The sequence below is a fragment of the Cheilinus undulatus genome, linkage group 15 (genome assembly GCF_018320785.1).
Source record: "Cheilinus undulatus linkage group 15, ASM1832078v1, whole genome shotgun sequence".
NCBI classification, from domain to species: Eukaryota; Metazoa; Chordata; class Actinopteri; order Labriformes; family Labridae; genus Cheilinus; species Cheilinus undulatus.
In genome coordinates, this window is record NC_054879.1 from 46,519,140 (window position 1) to 46,538,854 (window position 19,715).

At 38.1% G+C, this 19,715-nt stretch overlaps 1 protein-coding gene across 2 annotated transcripts in view; it reads left to right on the forward strand.

Annotated features, from left to right (window-relative positions):
* Positions 1-2,924: 2,924 nt before the first annotated feature.
* The window catches only part of igf2bp2a (insulin-like growth factor 2 mRNA binding protein 2a), a 98,237-nt gene continuing 81,446 nt past the window's right edge, over positions 2,925-19,715 (forward strand). Inside the window, exons 1-2 of one of the 2 annotated variants that reach the window (XM_041807210.1) lie at positions 2,925-3,148; positions 4,286-4,346. In XM_041807210.1, the coding sequence (XP_041663144.1) occupies positions 2,974-3,148; positions 4,286-4,346 (236 nt within the window). In that variant the 5' untranslated portion in view covers positions 2,925-2,973. Of the gene's footprint in view, positions 3,149-3,511; positions 3,551-4,285; positions 4,347-19,715 lie in introns of those variants that run through there. The other variant, XM_041807211.1, reaches the window with a different exon arrangement.

Consider the following 19,715-nt stretch of genomic DNA (forward strand, 5'->3'; position numbering starts at 1 on the left):
CCACATACACACACCTACCTCGCCAATGAAAAAGATGATATATCATGTAGCCTGGAGGGATGAGCTCAGACTGGCTGAGTGACACTGCATAGAGGCGCCTCCCTCGAGCAGAAATACAAGAGAGGGGCCAGGAATCCCCTCACTTCCACTTAGCAGCTGCTAAAAATAAAGATTTGCTCAGTTTTGCATGTCTGCTTTTGGATTTATTTGCACGAGCCACAGGTTGAAATGCAAAGTGAGAAAGTGGCATTGTGTATGGATGAGCTAACTCAGGGGTTCTCAACCTTTTCAGCCCGCGACCCCAAAATAAAGGTGCCAGAGACCGGGGACCCCCACCGTACCTGAAGGTGGTTGAACACAGCCATGCACATTCAAGAACAGTCATGTAGAGACAAGGCCGTCCATAAGGGGGATAAATGGGAGAGCTTTCTGGCACCCAGCCAAACCAGGGGCCCATGGAGGTCAACAAAACCATGGTCCATAGTAAGGTTAAGCTGTGACTAACCTTAAAAATAACCACTCTGATCAAATAAAAAAAATATCTTTTTTAATCATTCATGTAGTAAATAGTATTCTCAAAAATGTAAATTCTCTTTGTTAAAAAAAAGAAATAAAATGGGTTAAAATTGCTACGATGGGTTAATAATGGCAAAAATGGTGGAAAAGGTGGGAAACTGGATTTTAAAAGAAGCTAAAATGGGTTAGAAGTGTCAAAAATTTTATAAAAATGGGCATAAATAGCAGTAAAAGGTAGTTAAAATACAATTGGAATTGCTTTAAATTGGCAAAAATGGGTGGAAATTTGGTGAAATGGGATGAAAAATTGATATAAACTGGCCAGTGGGGGTTAACTGAGAAAGAAAAATATACAGATATTGGCAGTAATTGGTTAAACTAGCAAAAATGGGCATATCAAATGGTGAAATGTGGTTAAAAAGGGGAAAATTGGGCGTGAACAGCGGTGAAAAAGGGGTTAATAGTAGCAATAATGGGTCAACAGAGGCAACATTCAGCATAAATGGCAATAACTGGTTTAGAAGTGACAAAAACAGGAAGAAATACGACAGAGTATAAGGGCCACACCAAGAGAGAAAAAAAAAAATCATGTTTTTCCTTTTATTTATTTATGAGCAACACTCACGTTTGGACTTATAGAGCTTTCAAATCTCCCTATTAATGCTTGTTTAACATAATAATAATAATAATAATAATAATAAATCTGATGCTTTAACTGATCCTTCTAAATGGCTGATTTTAATGAAATAAGAGAATGAAAGTGTTACATGAGCTTTACAATAAAACAGAAAGTGAAAATATAAAACAGAGGTTCTCTGCTAGTTTGCTCAGTGGTTCTCAACCTTGGGGTCGGGACCCCCTATGGGGTCGTGAGACACTGAGAAGGGGTCTCCAATTGCCCTAAAAAAAACTTTGAAATTTTTTTAAATGACACTGTTGCCACTTAACACCAATTTTGATAAAATAAAGTCATAATATTACCAGAATAAAGTCGTAATATTACCAGAATAAAGTCATATTACAAATATAAAGTTGTAATATTACGAGAATAAAATATTACAAGAAAGACAGTCTGCCATGACGACTTTTATTCTTGTAATATTATGACTTTTTTCTTGTTATATTACGACTTTATTCTCGTAACATTATGACTTTTTCCTGTTATATTACTGCTTTATTCTCGTAATATTCCGACTGTATTCTTGTAATATTATGACTTTATTTTCGTAATATTATGACTTTTCTCTTGTTATATTACGACTTTATTCTCTTAATATTACGACTTTTTTCTCATTATATTATGACTTTATTCTCATAATATTATGACTTTATTCTCATAATATTATGACTTTATTCTCGTAATGTCAAAAAAAAATGTATTCTTTTATTTTTTTTTCTCTTCGTGTGGCCCTAATTCTCCGTCGTAAAGAAAAAAGTGATGGAAGGGTTAAAAACAGGCAAAAATAGGCGTTGAAGGGAAAAATGTGTTAAAAATTGGTGGGGCAAAAAAATATGAAAAGGGGTAAATTTTGACAAAATTGGTGTCAAGTGGCAACAGTCTCATATAAAAAATATTCTTAGTTTTTTTTAGGGCAACTGGAGACCCCCTTTCAGTGTCTCGTGACCCCATATGGGGTCCCAACCCCAAGGTTGAGAACCACTGAGCTAACTAACAGAGAACCTCTGTTTTATAGTTTCACTTTCTGTTTTATTATAAAGCTCATGTAACACTTTTATTTCATCTGCTTTGTTAAATTCAGCCATATATAAAAATCAGTTAAAGCATCAGATTTATTACTGTTGTTGTTTTTATTATGAGTATTACATTAAACGAGCATTAATTGGGAGATCTGAAAGGTCGATAAGTCCAAACGTGAGTGTTGCTCGTAAATAAATAAAAGGCAGACTGGGGGGATCAGTCACAACTTGATTTTTCACACAGTAGCCCCCTTTCTCACTCAGGCCAGCCTGGAGGGACCCAAGGCACGGCCCTTATTATGATTTGATGAAATAACCCCTCTGCCTCCTTTAAGCCCATCCCTTTGCTGAAAGCACCCAGTGATCATCATGCCACTTCCAGAGCCTAATGCACTTTCTACGCCGGAGAACCGGGAGTGAGCCCACATGCACCTCCAAAACAGTTTTTCTTGTGATTTTTGAGGGAGATTTTATTTAGAGGCGGCGCTTGTTGGCTCCAGAGGAGCGTCGTAACGACACTTTTCCCCCCAGTCCCTGCTAAAAGAGTTAGACCAGGGCCAGAGTTGGTGCTGGGGGGGTCGCGTATAGCTTAGTTTCCTGGGGGGTAATCGCTGCGTTTATTATTATTTTTTCAATCCCAGCACGTTTTTTTTTTATTTTTTCTTTTCTTTCTTTTTTTTTTTATTTTTCTACTTCTGTGAATAACGCCACTCTCCCTCTCCGATCTGAAGTCCCCTTCGAGATTTTTCCTTTCAGATCATGAACAAACTATATATTGGGAATTTAAGTCCTTCGGTCACTGTCGAGGACTTGCAGCGGCTCTTTAGGGAGAAGAAGCTGCCAGCGCCCGAGCAGATCCTGCTCAAATCCGGCTATGCTTTTGTGGACTTCCCCGACCAGAACTCGGCCATAAAGGCTATAGAGATTCTTTCTGGTAAGTGTTGGATTTGATAAGTGATGCTGCTGGTGACAGGGGGGGAAATAATTCTCAGCGGGTCAGGTTAAAAACACAATAACGTAGAAGTGTCCAGAATGTGAATTATTAATTATTAGCTTGTGCAATTTTTGTTTTAAATGGTCGGGACAGTGTTTGAGATCACATCCGTGAGCCATCGGAGTTTAGATGAACGCTCAGCAATGCACGCTCCAACAGAAATTGGATAAATTATCGATCACAGGACACACTCAGGGCTTTAGTGCCCGTTTGCCTAAAGAAAACACGAGCCGTCGTAACGCTCTTTACGCACACGATAACCTATATTTTGGAGATTCCGATAGTGTGGGGCGCTACTTTGCAATCACCCGCTGGAATGTATGGGATGGTCTGATGGTTCGGGTAGGCATAATTATTTTTCACTTATTTTTTATCTTGATTTTATTGAAGAGAGCAGAGCGACGCGAGCGCGGAAAACTTGTCAGATCCATGTTCCTCTGATGTCTGGGTATGTTTTTACGAGGTGTCTTGGAGGTGGGTCATGGGGGTCCGGAGGAAAGAGCTAATAAACAGGTAGCTGAGGGGGGACGAGGTGAGCCGCTAATTCCGTGCTGCGCCAGGCAGGCCACTCATAATAGTAACGAAAACCCCCGTGTTCAAGCTTCGCCGAAGAAAGCGCTTCAAAACCGAGCCACACCGGCTGGAGCAACACGGACAATTAAGAAACACCTAGCTAAGACAGAAAGAGGACAAGCCTTTGTGCTTTCTAAGCAGCTCTTCTTTGATGTTGCAGAAAAAAAATACCCCTCATTGCACTGTGAGGGTTGTGGGAGTGGAAAGCATGGCTGCCCATTTCCCCCATACTATATAAGCTTATCATGCTTCATTTTTGGCGCCGATTTCCCCCCTTAAAATGCTCCAACTTTAGCTTGTTTTAATGTAAACACGGGCAGTTTAGCCGCCGCCGTGCGCACAGCGTGCCCGCGTACAGCACTTTTTTCGTGGGTTGTGTGTTTGAATGGGGACGCACCTACTTGGAGAAGTGATTCAAAGTGTTGCTGTGAAGGCCTACCAGCTTGCATTGTTAACTTTCATGGCACACAGCTAACGTTACACTATCAACTTTCGTCCCTACAGGTAAAGTTGAATTACACGGAAAGGTGATACAGGTAGACTACTCTGTACCCAAAAAACTAAGGTAGGCCTACAATCTGACACACACACTCATTTCCACGCACACACAGCACACGTCTTGTGGTCCTACGCCTATACTGTGCCCCATGGCAGCCAGTGTGACCTGTAGGCTTCCGCTGTGTTATATAGCACGCAGATTTCCTCTTCTTTCTTCCTTCTGTGTTTGATTTCTACGCTGGCTCTTGTTGTTTTATATTCTGGCGATGAAAGTGTGATGGCATGGCGGTTGAACAGAAGAAAAAAAGCGACAGAGACACAGTTTAAGTCCATAGAACACACGATGGCTGCTGCCATATCGCGTGATCTGCAGAGAGGCCTATCCCACCATGCAACATGGAGACTGTACACACGCTATAATTGTGCCCCTAATTGAATCTCACATGAACACTTTAATTGAACTTTAAATTGTGCTGCTTTACGTGTCTGTGTTCCCGCCATGGTTGTTTTATCCTACATGTGGGAGATAAAGTTAGGATTGACTGTAACACTGCAATGCACGGTGCGTTGCATACCAATCAGATGAGCCTCCCCTCTCTGCTTTCTATAGGCATATGTGTGTGTATGTATGGGAAACACGTTTGTGTGGATGCGCGCGAGGACGGGAGTGGAAAGTGTGTGTGAGCTAATGTATAGGTTGACCCTAAACTCCGCCACCACGTCAACACTGCTATTTTTCTCTTTTAGAGCCATTTTGTCTACGCAGTTTTAAAAAAACGAGCTTTGGGATAAACATTTTTTTCCCGCCTGTGCGTAATGCGTAACACACACCCACATTTGTGTCAGATTAGGCAGCCTATAGACTCCCTACACGTATGGATCCACCCTGCTTCACTACAATGCGTTTGGCTTTAGGGAAAGACTACATTGCGTGACAAAAAGGTAAATATTCAAGCCCCTTGTGGAGGAGCACGTGACATGTACTTCATGCTCCAGCATAGCCCCCCCCTTCCTTCACTGCTGCTTCACTTTACTGCTTTTAAGGCTCCTGTTTTCTTGCTGCGCTGAACTGAAGAGTAAATATGTTCGTTAGGGTTGTGATTGGATCGCTGTGGTGTTATTTCCACGCTTTGTGGGTCGATTTGAAGGCGCAACACGGTGTTTGAGCCTGCGCCACTCCCCACAGTTAGTGTGCACGTAGGCCATGGTGTTGGAGAGGCTTCATAATGGCTGCCATGATGGCCCTGCACACTGCTCCCGCTATAGGCGGAATCACAAGGAGCAGGCGTGCATACATGTGCCTGCCCTGCATGTGTGTGGAGCTGCTGGGCCTCTGTGTTTGTCCTGGACGGGGCCTGGAAAGCCAAAATGTTCGCCATGTCAGCGAGGGCGGCGTGTTAAAAATGTACAGGTGTTCATTTTGAAGCGCGTAGACGAGCAGTGAGGAGTGGGCGAGCTCACGTGCACGTGGAAGTCCATTTTAATTGTTCAACTCCTTTTAAAACGGCCACTAATTTCCACGACGATAAAATAGACTTATCTGAGAATTTCCTGAAGAGTTTCTGTTCATTGTTACGGAAACATTTACGTTAATTAATCAGATTTAGAGCTTTAATTGCGTAGTTTTGTCCTGCAGTAAATTTAAGCTGTACGCATTTGACGTAATGAAAACAGACGATATAGCGAATTAAATACGTGAATTAAATATATTTGACCTTTTAAGCTTCGTCAGAAATATCTTTAATTTATTAATACACGTGAAAACACTGCTATATGTTGTTACCACGCCGTATTTTAATACGTATCTATTAATAGGCATTGTTTTGGATTTAATTTAAATACTAATAAGCTAACTACAAAATAATTTTGAAGGCCCTTTATTACTGAACACTTTATGAATTATTCCAGCCATTTAAATCTCCTCAGGCCTGGTGGTTTCTTACTTCCTGGTTTTGTTTTAGCCTCTGCTGTGTATATTTTATATTTTAATTGTGTATTTTTAGTCCGTGCAGACATAATGCCACCAGGGGAAGATAAATAAACAAATAAACTGTTTCTATTTCAAATGACTGAAATTATTATAATCTTTAACTGCTTTTTCAATTGTTAACTTAAAAAGATGAATCTTTAAAAGACAAGGCCTTTCAAAGGCAAATTTAAATAACAGAGAAAAGTCAAAGTGTGGAATTATTGAAGTTTAAATGTAATGTTTATCATTTTAATATCATATTTATGCTAATATTGTTTTTTAAGATTTAAAATCGACCCATAATTATTTGCTTTCATGGACAAATGTAATTTTATCAAAAGGAAAAGTAGTTTTTGACAAACAAAATTATCTGTATTATTTTTACAACCTACCAGTCATATTCTAGATAAAGTTATCAACATGGATGAATTATTCAAATCAATCTTAAGTTAAATTTAGTTTATAAAGTTTCAGCTATTTAGTATTGTTGCACCTGGCTTTATGTTCAGAGATATGCTGATCATTTTATTAATAATAAAGGCTTTTTTAATTGTTGTATAATTTCTGTTTTAGTGCAGCTTGCTGTCTTAAAATAATGCACTGATAATTAATGCATTAATTAAGCTACCTTAAATCAATAAGGATATAATTATTAATATTAACAGCTCCTATATGTTTTCTAAATATGAGAAATTATCTCCAAAGAGGATTTCCTTTTGTTTCCTCTAATTTAAAATATATTTCTGCTTTGATCATTTTCATATTTGCCTCATTTCGACCCAAATCTTCAGAAAACAACATTTCATAAAAGTAAAGTTTCCCTGTGAGGCATAAAGCTCCCGGCTGAGTCTCTGCACACGTGCACAGCGAGTGTGACTGGGTGTTAATTCATATTTCTTACACATGAATAATATGCAGTGTGGTCTGCCTTTTTAAACAGGCACTGAACGTGTGAACAGAGTGACTAACATGATCTCTTGCTGTGAACCCAATCAATGAGTGATACTGAGTCTGTGAAGGGAGCGTTGTTATCCCGGGGTAAACACAGTTTTCATGTGTCTTTCTGGGTTGTTTAGCTTTTTGTTTAGCTGCTGATGAATGAGAAAATAGTTGTTTTCTTCTGTAAATTATCCCTCCTCCTTACGACTTCAGTGAGGATGTGCTGAAATAAACAGGTGATTAATTTCTTGTTAGACACTAACTTTCATTTGTGTGCTCTTAATTTGAAATTTGCTGCCTCATTTTGTAGAAAGAGCTTAATTCATAAAAAGCCCTTGTCTGATTTAAGGAGCAAAACATGGGTGTAAACATCTGCATTGCAGCATGGAGGTGTGCGTACAGATGTGTGTGTTGGGTTGTTAGTGCACATTGGATCAAAACAGCGAAATAGGATAGCCATCAGTTGATCCACGCTGAATCCATTAATACTCCCCAGTTGATCCTGGGTGTAGGGGAAGCTCTCCAAATCAGGCTCTGGTTATGTCCGGAGTGATAGCAGGAGGTGCTGCGCCGCTCCCCCCCCCGCTGACTCCTTGCGCCTCCCTTCACCTGTCTGGGAGGATGGATCGCACCTAAGGATCTGTGTGGTGGACAGAGGGGAGCAGAGGAGTGAGGCTCATTTTCTGCCCTGAAGGGAATCTTTTAGAAATCACACTTGGCTTTGTAATTTTAAAAAGATGAAGAACAGAGTCAGCGTGTTTTATAGATCTCACATGATGTGGGAAATGCTCATGAGTCTAAATGAAAGCATCCTCTTTTATTTTGAAGTGGTGAAAGGTGCCACAGCCTTGAAAACACACCTTATAATCCAGGTGCATGGATGGGGAGTCCATCAGAAACTGAAGGCAAACTCCTACACAGTGAAAACTGCACTAATAGATCAGCAATGTGTTGAATCAGAATGTTGCCAATGTTTTTGTCCAATTGTGTACAAGTTTGCCTGCATTTTTGATGGTTAAAAAAATTCTGCATGACCCAAATTGTGATTGTTTGATCCCGGTATTGTTGGAGCAGTTCTTAACTTTATCATGAGTGTAGATTTCTCCTTAAAGGGTAGCAGACCTGCTCAGCGTATAGCTTAAAGATTGGTGAGATAAGAAGCAGGAGTATTCTAAATTCACCCTGCGTCTGTCAGCCCTGTGGGATCGCTCTTTAAACTCCCCGAGTGTCTAACTCTCCTGATTTTTTAACAACACTCCTGCATGTGCATCACAGCAGCGTTTTCCTTCCCGTTAAGCTCACATTCCTCTCCAACCTGTTGAATGACTAATGAGTTACTGCAGCATTACGAGCATTAAGCAGGAGGACAGTGAGATCATAGACGACTCTCAGGAGCAGCAGGGAGGAGTTTTGGAAGGTGTGGTCCGGATGAGGAGGATTTCTGTGAATGAGCGTACAAAGTTTCGCATTTCTATGTGAATCACTAAAGTTTGCTAGAAATATGAAGGGAGAGATGTTTTTACGCAAGGATTAAGGCAGCGATGGCTTCTGTTTGGTCAATGATGGATCAGAGAAATATCATTCATCTCAGCAGGGATGAATGGGCTCTTCTTCCTCTTCTGGGTTTTTATTTGTGACCTCACTATTACACATTTCCTGTCATTAGTTCCCCTTATTGAATGATGACAGTACTAGAGAGACGGCCCATGATAAAAGTAAAATAAAACCTAAAAAGCCTCTTTGGCTTAAACTGAGCCATTCAGGCATTTTTCTTTAGAGCAGAACTCAATCACAGAAGGGACCGGACTCTGAATTAAGGTCTGACCTGAGGGTCAATTTTTAACTGTCAACCTCATTTTTTTTCACCAGTAATAAATTATGGGGGGAAAAAAACTAGCACTGATGATAAATGATTTTGAGATTTAAAAAGTCAAAATGATGCTAAAAGGCTCAAAATCTGAGACAAAAAGTCAAAATTATTAATTGAAAAGGTCAAAACACAAAGTTAGATGTTAAAATAATGCTTTAAAAAGGTAAATATATATAAAGAAAGTCGCAGTCATGTTTTTAAGGCAAAAATATGACTCAAAATTTAAAACTATGAACCTAAAAGGTAAAAATAGGAGATAAATGTCCAAATAATAAATTGAAAAGGCCAAAATCTGAGATAAAAAGTCAAACGCATTAGTTGAAAAGGTTAAAACACAAAATTAGATGTTAGATAATGCTTTTAACAGGTCAATATATAAAAAAGAAAGCCACAATCATGTTTTTAAGGCAAAAATATGACTAACAATTCAAAATGGTACACATAAAAGGTCAAAATATGAGATTAAAAGTGAAAATAATCAATTGACACTTGAAAATATGAGATAAAAAGTCAAAATCATAAATTGAAAAGGTCATAATATTAGATAAAGTCAAAATTATAAGTAAAAAGGCTCAAATCTGAAATAAAAAGTCAAACTAATTAGTTGAAAAGGTCAAAACACAAAAGTTAGACGTTAAAATAATGATTTTAAATGTATATATATGAAAAAGAAAGTCACAATCATGTTTTTAAGGCAAAAATATGACTCTTAATTTAAATCTGTAAACCTGAAAGGTAAAAATGTGAGATAAAAGTCTAAATAATAAATTGAAAAGGTCAAAATCTAAGATAAAAAGTCACAATCATGTTTTTAAGGCAAAAATATGACTTATGATGTAAAATGGTGCACCTAAAAGGTCAAAATATGAGATTAAAAGTGAAAACAATCAATTGACAGTTTAAAAATGTGAGATAAAAAGTAAAAATCAAAAAGTTAAAGGTCAAATATTAGATAAAGTCAAATTTATAAGTTGAAAAGGTCAAAATAATTCAATAATAATAAAAGTCCAAGCAATAGACTGAAGTCATAATTGTAAAATGCAAAATTGAAAATATGAAATGAAAACACAAATTAATTTGTTTTCCCATATTTCTTTTGATCTCATTATTTTTACTCTTTATATTTCTTCACATTTTTATGACTTAAGGATATTTGATATGAAGGTTAAGTTTACATTTTTAAACTGGAGGAAATCTGCTGACCTTATATTTTAGGGCCAGTTATGATCAGAATATGATGTGATCTTGCGGCCGGGTGTAACTGTACCACGGGCCAGGTTTGGCCCCCGGGCCTTGAGTTTGACACCCCTGGTTTAGAGCGTATGTCTCTGATTTTGCTTTCTCGTGATTGCCTTGTCGGCGTTTGAGTCAGATTTAAGGGGGAAAATATTAGAACTCATGCTTACAGTTATTATTTTGTTAAGGCTGTTAACATTAATGCATTAAAAAAACAATAACGCAGATGACTAAGTTTGACCACAGCTGGCTCCCGTAGTCCTCCAGCGCGGATGTTTAGGTGCCCGGGGGTGAAGAGGTGAGAGGGTCAGACACAGTGAGGAGACAGACCCAGGTCTGCCTAACGGTGATTTTCTTTTTTAAAAGCTGGAGAGTGTCAGTGAAGATGAAACCAGAGCTGAGGGTACATGCTGCAGAGATGAACGGTCTTTACACCGAACAACAACCAGCACATCTATGCTAATGTTAGCACAGATGCTAACAACAACACGGGATCAAGCCACGGTCATACCGCTCTGTCCAGCTGCTTCAGGACAGTTTTCTTCTTCAGCTGCTCAGATAAATGCAGAAAAGCGCTCCAAAACTCTGAGACAGTCCTGTTTGTTAACAATATCAATCCAGAAGAGAAATCCGCGCTGGAATCGCAAAATTGAAGCTAATTAGCGAATAGAGCTGAAGAGGGAAATATGATGCGTTTAGGAAACCTCAGTAAATTAGACGACTGTATTCTATATGTTATGATGCGTTCACATGCCACGTTAAAATTGGAAAATGACGTTTTTGACGAGAAACTTCAATAAACAGAGTGTAAATGTGTATTTGTATTTGAGGGATGACAGACTGAGTCAGGGCTTTTTAACTCCAGCTCTACTCAGCTAAGACCACTTGGAGTTTAAATATTTGACCTTAATAATAATATTAATAATAACTTTATTTGGATAGCACCTTTAAAAACAGAGGTGTGTAAAGTGCTTTGACAATAAGCAGAATCACAATTAAAACGAAGCATCATAACACAAACAAAGAACAAAACAAGACAAACAGGGGAGCCCATGAAAGATAAAGCCAGCCATGTAACTCCAACGTCATGATCATCCTCGTAGAGCCATTATAGAGGCTGAAAACATGTCAAGTGAGAAATACATCAAGAAACCTAGATTTATAAAATTCCAGAATAAAAAAAAAACTAAAAACCCAGAATAACAGACCGATCCCAGCAACACAGGAACCCAACTACATAAAAAAGAGACCAGAAATGTGAGAGGAAAAATAATAGGAAGAGACAGGAAGGAATATGAATCCAAACAGTAAGAAGTAGAATAAAAACAATTAAAACATGCAGAGAGAAATGAGTCATGATACAAAACTTAGAAAGCTAGTAGTGGTAAAATATTAATCATAATCAAAATCATAATAATAATAATAATAATCAGGTGGACACAGCAGCATATTTAGTCTTTCCACCAAACTGTAGAAAGCATGGATAAGGACTCCCATCAGCACTTTTATGTTCTGGACATAGAATTTAAAAAAATATAACACTTGACAATAACAAGCTTTAAAAATCTAAAAACATAAAAATACACTGAAACTATTAAAAAAGCTGGGATTAATCATGATTAATCACAGAATAATGATGTGATTAACTTTTTTAATTGAGTAGCAGCTCTCATTTTTATTAAAGCTCCTATCTGGAGTTTTTGACTTGTTGCTAAACTGACTGAAATTAATGGACAACCCTTAAAAACTACAAAAACAAGCAACACTATCAACAGCAACATTTGTAATTTCTTTACAGTTATCTTTAAAGCTGCAGACTTCTGACAGGGGGGTAGGTGTCAGGTCAGACACAATTCATAATAGGCAAACTTCAAAATAAGCCTTTTAACAATTTTCTGCTGCTACGAGAAACAATTCACTGTAAGAAGAAAGCAGGAAATTTACATAAAATTCTCAAGGGGCAAGTTTGGCCACAGGAGGCCAGAATCTTAAACTTCAGCGTTGTGTTAGTTTAGGACAGGGGTTTTCAAAGTGTGTGAGAGTGTGTGAGAGTGTAAGAGAAAATTATTCAGTCAGAGGACCCCCACCCACATGAAAAAAAAACTTAACCATATTTTCAAACATTTATGTCTAATTTTAAAGACTTTAAACATTTTTATATCTTTGATATTTTGCTCTGCAAATGTTCTTAAACATCCGTCTTTACCAGGTTATCAGTTATTTGGTTTCAGTAATGAATTTATTGCAGATACTACCTGATTATTCTGCTCTGATAATCCTTAAAGCAGCGTTACTCAACCAAAGAGCCAAACTGTTGGAAAATACCTCTGCAAGAGCCACAATATAAGTGGTGAAAGTGGCAAAAACAGCTTAAAGTAGCAATAAAAATAAGTTAACCCTTTACCTGCTGAAGCTAAAAATGGCGATTTGGACATATTTTGTTATTATGGCTGTAAAATAGTCAGGAAATGCCCTAAGTCTGAGAGCTTTGCTCCCTTTTCCCAGGAGTACTTGAACTTGACTTTTCAACATCTGGTTAATGATTATTGCACATTATATGGAATTATCAGCAGTTTAAAAGAAGAAAGACACAAAAACAGATTTGTATTTCATGGCTTTTATGAGAAGAAATGTTGTTATTGCTCATGAAGTTTTGATTTGACATTTGAAATGTGAACCTATACATGTTTAGAACAATCAGCAGTCATTTTTGGAGTCTAGGACTCTGGGTGTGCAAAACACAGAGCAAAAGATAACTATATACATAGGTGACAATTAGTGCAAATAAAGGTGGAAAAATGCATTCTCAACATTCTCAGTAACATGTTGTTATTGCACATGACAGACACGCACAAATGCCACTATCTAACGCTATTTTTGAAAACTAAACTCCACTCTCGCTCGCTCTCCTTTTACTCTCTTCCTTCACTCTCCTTTCTCACTCGTCTTCTGCCAAAGCTGCCGTTTTCGCGATGCTGTTCAACATTACCGTAAAATATATACCACACATCATACATTGCCAGAAAGCACAGATTCTCAGCTCTCTGTCAGCGTTGGAATTTTTTGATTGATCAAACTTTCGAGGAGATACAGTGTTGAGAATCTGTGTAGCGGTCTCACGATACTTCTGGTGTTTTGATATGAATGCCCACATCTTATGGTTGCGAGTACTGTAATGAACCATATATGTGCACATGCCCACAATTCTCAGCTTTCCAACGCCGTCGGAATTTTTCTGATCGGACAAACTTTGACAGAGTTACAGTAATAATACTCCGGACATATAAAACACAGCACCGGCGCCTGCTCAGTAGGTAAAGGGTTAAAAATGGCAAAAATGGTCAAAAAGCGGCAAAAAGGGGTGAAAATGGGCAAAAATGGGGATAAAAAGTGAAAAAAGATGGGTGAGAAGTGACAAAAAATGAGTAACAGGTGGCAAGGACAAGGCAAAAAATTGAGGAAAAAAATGGGTAAAAAGCAGTCAAGAGTGGCAAAAATGAGCAAAAAGTAGGAAAAAAAGGTATTTAATGACAAAAGGATGCTTTAATGAGCTAAATGTGGCAAAGAAATGGTGAAAAAGGGCAAACATTGGAAAAAGTGGTATTTAATGACCAAATGAAGCTTAAATGGATGAAAAGTATCAAAAAATGATATAAAGGGGCAAAAAAGTTTCCCTTTTTTAAGGTTTATGGGGGAATAATATTTAAAATGAAGACATCCAAGACCCACTAATAATCACACGTTGAGTATCACTGCCTTAAAGTTACTGTGAGTTTATTCATTTAGCTCCATGCTCAGCAGAAGTTAGCAAAGCAAATCACTTTTTATCTGGTTTATGGTTCTGCGCCTCCCCTGACGCTCTGTGACGCCCCCCAGCGGAGGCCCGCCTCGCACTTTGAAAACCGCTGGTTTAGGAGATTTCAAAACTGGAGTTAGGGAACATTCGACCAGTGTGGGTCACATGTTTTTCTGCTGAAAGCTGCTGATTTGTTGACTGATGTAACCTCTGTTCTATGTCCTGTTTAATGTCGTATTTGAAACTTATCGTGCTGCTATCTTGGCCAGGACTCCCTTATAAAAGAGATTTTTGTATCTCAGTGGGAATAAATCCTGGTTAAATAAAGGTTGAATAAATAAAATTACCACAAAAAGTTCCTATCAGGAGCTTTAATGCAGTCTTCTTTATTTTTCCGCCCCTCTTAAAGATTATTTTTGGGCGGGTTGGCTTTATTGTGAAAGGACGGGAAATATGGGGAAAGAGCATAGGGCCACCAAATATGCAACGAGACTGGGAATCTGTCCCACAGCCAGTGATTTAGACCAGGGGTTCTCAACCTTGGGGTCGGGACCCCATTGGGGGTTGCGAGACACTGAGAGGGGGTCTCCAGATGCCTTAAAAAACTAGGAATATTTTTTAAATTACACTGTTGCCACTTTACATCAATTTTACCAAATTTGAACCCTTTTTCATCACTTTTTAACACTAATTTTGCCAATTTTAGCACATTTTTGCCACTTAAAATCCATTTGTGTCAGTTTTATACCCTTTCCACCACTTTTTTCTGCCTGTTTCTGTCATTTCTAAACCAATTCTTGCCACTTTCTGCCTGTTGTTGCCTCATTATTGCCACTGTTAACCACTTTTTGCATCAGTTTTTGCCCATTTTAACCACATATATCACATTTTTGCTAGTGTATATCAATTTTTTATCCCAGTCCACTTAATTTCCCTCAATTTTTTGCACTTAAAAGCCAATTCAGCCAGTTTTAATCCCCTTTTACTGCTTTTTGTGTCTGAATTTTTTTGGTTATTTTCTGCCACTTTTATCTAATTTTTGCCACTTCTATTCCATTTTTGTTCTTTAAAAATCCAATTTCAACACCCTTTCCACTATTTTGTGCCATTATTCACTAATTTAAGCAATTTTTCACCCATTTTAAACATGTTTTGAACAAAAGTCATTTTCTTTTGAAAAGGTTGTTCACTACACAAATGAATAGAAAGAGATACTTGCTGCTTTGATAAGAGTGGTTATTATTCAGGTCAAATATCAAATATGGTTTTCACTGCTTTACTTCACTATGGACCATGGTTTTGCTGACCTCCATGGGCCCTCAGCTTGGCCGGGTACAGGTACAGTGGGGGTCCCCGGTCTCTGGCACCTTTATTTTGGGGGTTGTGGGCTGAAACGGTTGAAACCCCTGTTTTAGATCATTTAATGGTACCCAAACCATTTACTGGGTCTCCCAGTGGCCCGCTCATTCCTGCAGGTGAGTCTGCTCAGTTGTGACAGATATTTGCATCTGTGTGGCTTTTCTATCAGCCTGAGCCGTCTTCTCTGACCTGACATCAACAAGACGTTTTGGCCCAGAGAACTGCCGGGATGTTTTCTTTTTGTCTTACCACTCTCTGTAAACCTTACAGACGATTGTCTGTAAGAAGACCCAGTAGATCACCTGCTCACTGGGTAAAACAGGCACCCATAACTACAGGCTGTAGTCCTCAGTGCACTGGTTCAGTCCTGGTCCCGGTGCATGTTTGGACCAACAACCCTAACACGTCTAAAGTCACTAAAACCAGCTCTGAAGCTCTGTTTAAGCTCCAGCACTTCATCATTGACCGTGTCCTCACACCTGATTGCACAGCTTCCTAACATCTGATTGGCTGATTAGATATTTGCATTATTGAGCATTTGTACCTGATAGAGAGGCAGGTGTGTGCATGTAGCTCCAGTAACTTTTTCAGACTCTAGATCGAAGCAGAAGCTCCTCACGGTTTGTTAGCTCTGACTGCTCTGTGTCTCCACAGCTCCACTCACCTGCCACCGTTTTTAGAACATTTTAGAGATTTCAGCTCAGTCTGGAGGATCTTAGACCTTTGAATTTAATAAATCTAAAGGAATAAATCTAAGCGAAGGACAGCTTTTAGATTGCTGGGTATCTGGTTTGACATGTATCTGGAGTCATTTATGCAGCTTGTTTTTTTATTATGTCTCTGGAGAGTCTTCTCCATAGCTCTCTGTCGTCATTTGTTCCCCTATTTTTGTTGTTTTTGAATCTTTTTCATAGTTTTGCATCTCCTGGAAGCTAATTTTACCTTTTTTGAAGTGAGTCGTTTTTAGCTGCGTTTTTGTTCTGTGTGGTTATTTTGTATGTTTGAGGTCATTTTGTGAGTCTGGGGTGATTCAGAGACTCTCTGTGGTCTTTTTTAGGTGATTGCCATAAACATCATCTTTCTCTTTTTTGATTTTATAGTCTTTTTTTAGAGTATGATTGTAGTCATGCTGTCTCTTTGCTGATGGTTTTTTATCAAAATTAAAGTCTTTTGTATGTTTTTGTCTCCCGCTGTAGTTTCCCCTGTCTTTCTGTGTCGAACCACAGCAGTTTTGTTTCTTTTTGTAGTCGTTTTTCAATCTTTTGTTAGTAATTTGCTTTTCTTTGCTGTTGTTTTGAGCCTATTTTCAGGCGTTTGCATCACTTTGTATTTTTCCTGTCCCTCTTTTTAGTCATTTTTCCACTCTTGGTAGTCATTTTCTAAAAATGGGTACAATTAGAATGAAAAGGAAAACCTTGCAGACATTCCTGTCGAGAAAATAAAAATAATGCCACAGGGTAAGGAGAATAGATTTGATAAAGCTTTAAAAATTTAAAAGATTAAGAGGACAATTAGACTAGATCAGGGGTGTCAAACTCAATCAGATTCTGAATTAAGGTCTGACCTGAGGGCCTAACAGGGTCCACATTTAACTGTTAACCTCGTTTTCACCAGTAATAAATTATGGGGAAAAAAGTTAGCAATGATTAGAAATGATTTTGAGATTTAAAAAGTCAAAATGATGAGTTATAAGGCTCAAAATATGACATGAAATGTCAAATTTATTTTTCCAAAAGGTCAAAACATGAAATTAGATGTTAAAATAATGCTTTTAAAAGGAAATATTAAAAAAAGAAAGTCACAATCATGTTTTTAAGGCAAAAATATGACTGATGTAAAATGGTGCACCTAAAACGTCAAAATATGAGATCAAAAGTGAAAATAATAGACTGAAGTCATAATTGTAAATCGCAAAATTGAAAATATGAAATGAAAACACAAATTAATTTGTTTTCTCATATTTTTTTGATCTCCTTTATTTTACTCTTTATTTTTTCACATTTTTTTGACTTAAGGATATTTCATATCATCAAGGTTAACTGTTCATTTTCATACTGGAGGAAATCTGCAGACCTCATAGCGGCAGGCCAGTTCTAATAAAGATATGATACGATCTTAGGCCGGGTAAAACTGCACCATGGGCCAGATTTGGCCCCGGGCCTTGAGTTTGACACCCGTGACCTAGATGAATCTTCTGCCAAACAAAAAGCTCAGTCCCCATCGGTAAATCCTAATCTATCAATCTTTACTGAACAGCACAAATTCATAACAAATGATTCTTAAAAACACTTCACTAAAAACGGAAAGATCAGGTCTGAACTGTACTCTTGTTTTTTTATAAAGACCCAAAAATAATCCACCATGAATAACATTTATCATCGCCCTGGCCGTGAGTGCATCCTAATCTGGGTGCTTCTATAAGCCCGTAATAATGGTAGAAGTACATGCAGCATCATCACTGACACTCATGTATGATGATAGACGGTTCTGTTTTCTAAGGTTTATTTTTGAGGCTCTTATGACTTTTTTTTTTAGACAGGATGGAGCAGTGATTTTCACACAAGACACACCTGAGATGGAGCCAAAACTCAAAGCCCACCATCCTCACATCTGTGTAAAATCGCCTCTTTAAATTTTCTTCTTTAGCTAACATATAGTTGCAGGCATGCATACGCTACACCATTTAGGAACAAGTGAATTGCACAAATACATGCTCAAAATTATATTTCTGCAGCAGACTTTTAAATCATATCACTTTACTGTAGCAAATCCAAAACTTTTGGTGCCTGTTGTAAGTCATTTATATACCTAATTAGAAAAAAGTGCTAAAAAAACAAAGAAACAGTAAGAAAAAAGCAAAAACACTGCAGAAAATGTTGATTTTAAAGAGGTTTTTCTAATTTCTTATACTGTTATAGTGATAGCCCAGAACCACCGGGATACAGGATGAAGATAAAAACTGGGGAGAAGAAGAGCGGAGAGTGGCAGCTATAGGCTGGAAATGAACAAGGAGATCTGGCTGCAGACCTTGACCACGGGGCAGGAAGTGATATACAGTACTTAACAAATATATTAGACCACCTGTCATATTTGTCTCACGGACCATCCAGCATCATGAAGTGCTTTAATGCGGACTCTTTCATTTTCAGTCAGCTCTCCAAGTTTTACCATTTTGAACAGGAATGAGGAATTTCAAACTGAATTCACCCAAATTTGAGCCGGCTCACTGGGCTTCTCTGAGAAGTCAGAAATGAATCAAGCATAACATTCAACCACTAAAACTCATTTTTCTCTTCAGGAATGCAAGTAAATAACTATAATTTGACAGATTAATCAAGAAATACTAATGTGCTTTACTGTTTTTTCAGTTTTTTTTGTAAATCAGTAAACTTTGAAATTCATGGATAACAATAATAATTCTATTTTAGCATTAAAAATATCATTTGGGTTAAAGAGCTTCTACATATTGGTGTATTAACCATTGCAGAAACATCAAAATAATTTTGGTAATTACCAATGCTGTTAATTTAGGGCAGCTGTGGCATAAACCTTACTTTGGTTAGGGTTAGGGTGGTCTAATACATTTGTTAAGCACTGTACATGTGTGTTGTTTAAAACACTATATTAGATTTAACTGAGTGTGAAATCTCGGTTTAGAAGTAGGGGTGTAACGGTACAGAAAAATTTAGGTTTGGCAATTTAGAGTCATCAATTATCCTAACGAGCATGTTTTTGGTGGTGGGAGGAAGTACCTGGAGAGAACCCATGCATGCATGAGGAGAACATGCAAACTCCACACAGAAAGGCCCTGACCTTGAAGAAAACCAGGAGCCTTCTTCCTGTGAGGCAGCAGCGTTAACCCCTACACTGCCGTGCAGCCCAAGCCCAAGAGTGACGTATATTTTCCACTCTCTCTGTCAGAGGTTAGGTAGCTGTTTTTCCACAACCACAGAATTTTATGAATAAAAATCCAAAATTTACTAAGAGGGATTAACTTAATTTTAACACACCATCAAGAGGGTTAGGCCCCCAAACCCTAAAGGTTAGGGCAGGGGTGTCCAAACTGTGGCAGCAAATTCTAGAAATTAAATGAAATATGGCCCACATTTGAACATGGTAAAAATGTTGGCAACCAAAATAATAATGTCTTGTTTTCTTACTCCTAACAGCACCCTCCAAAATCTCACTGGCATCCCCAAACACCTGGAGTTGATTGTCTGTTTGCCTAATTAGCAATTTAACCGAGCTTTTAGCATTAGTTCAGGCA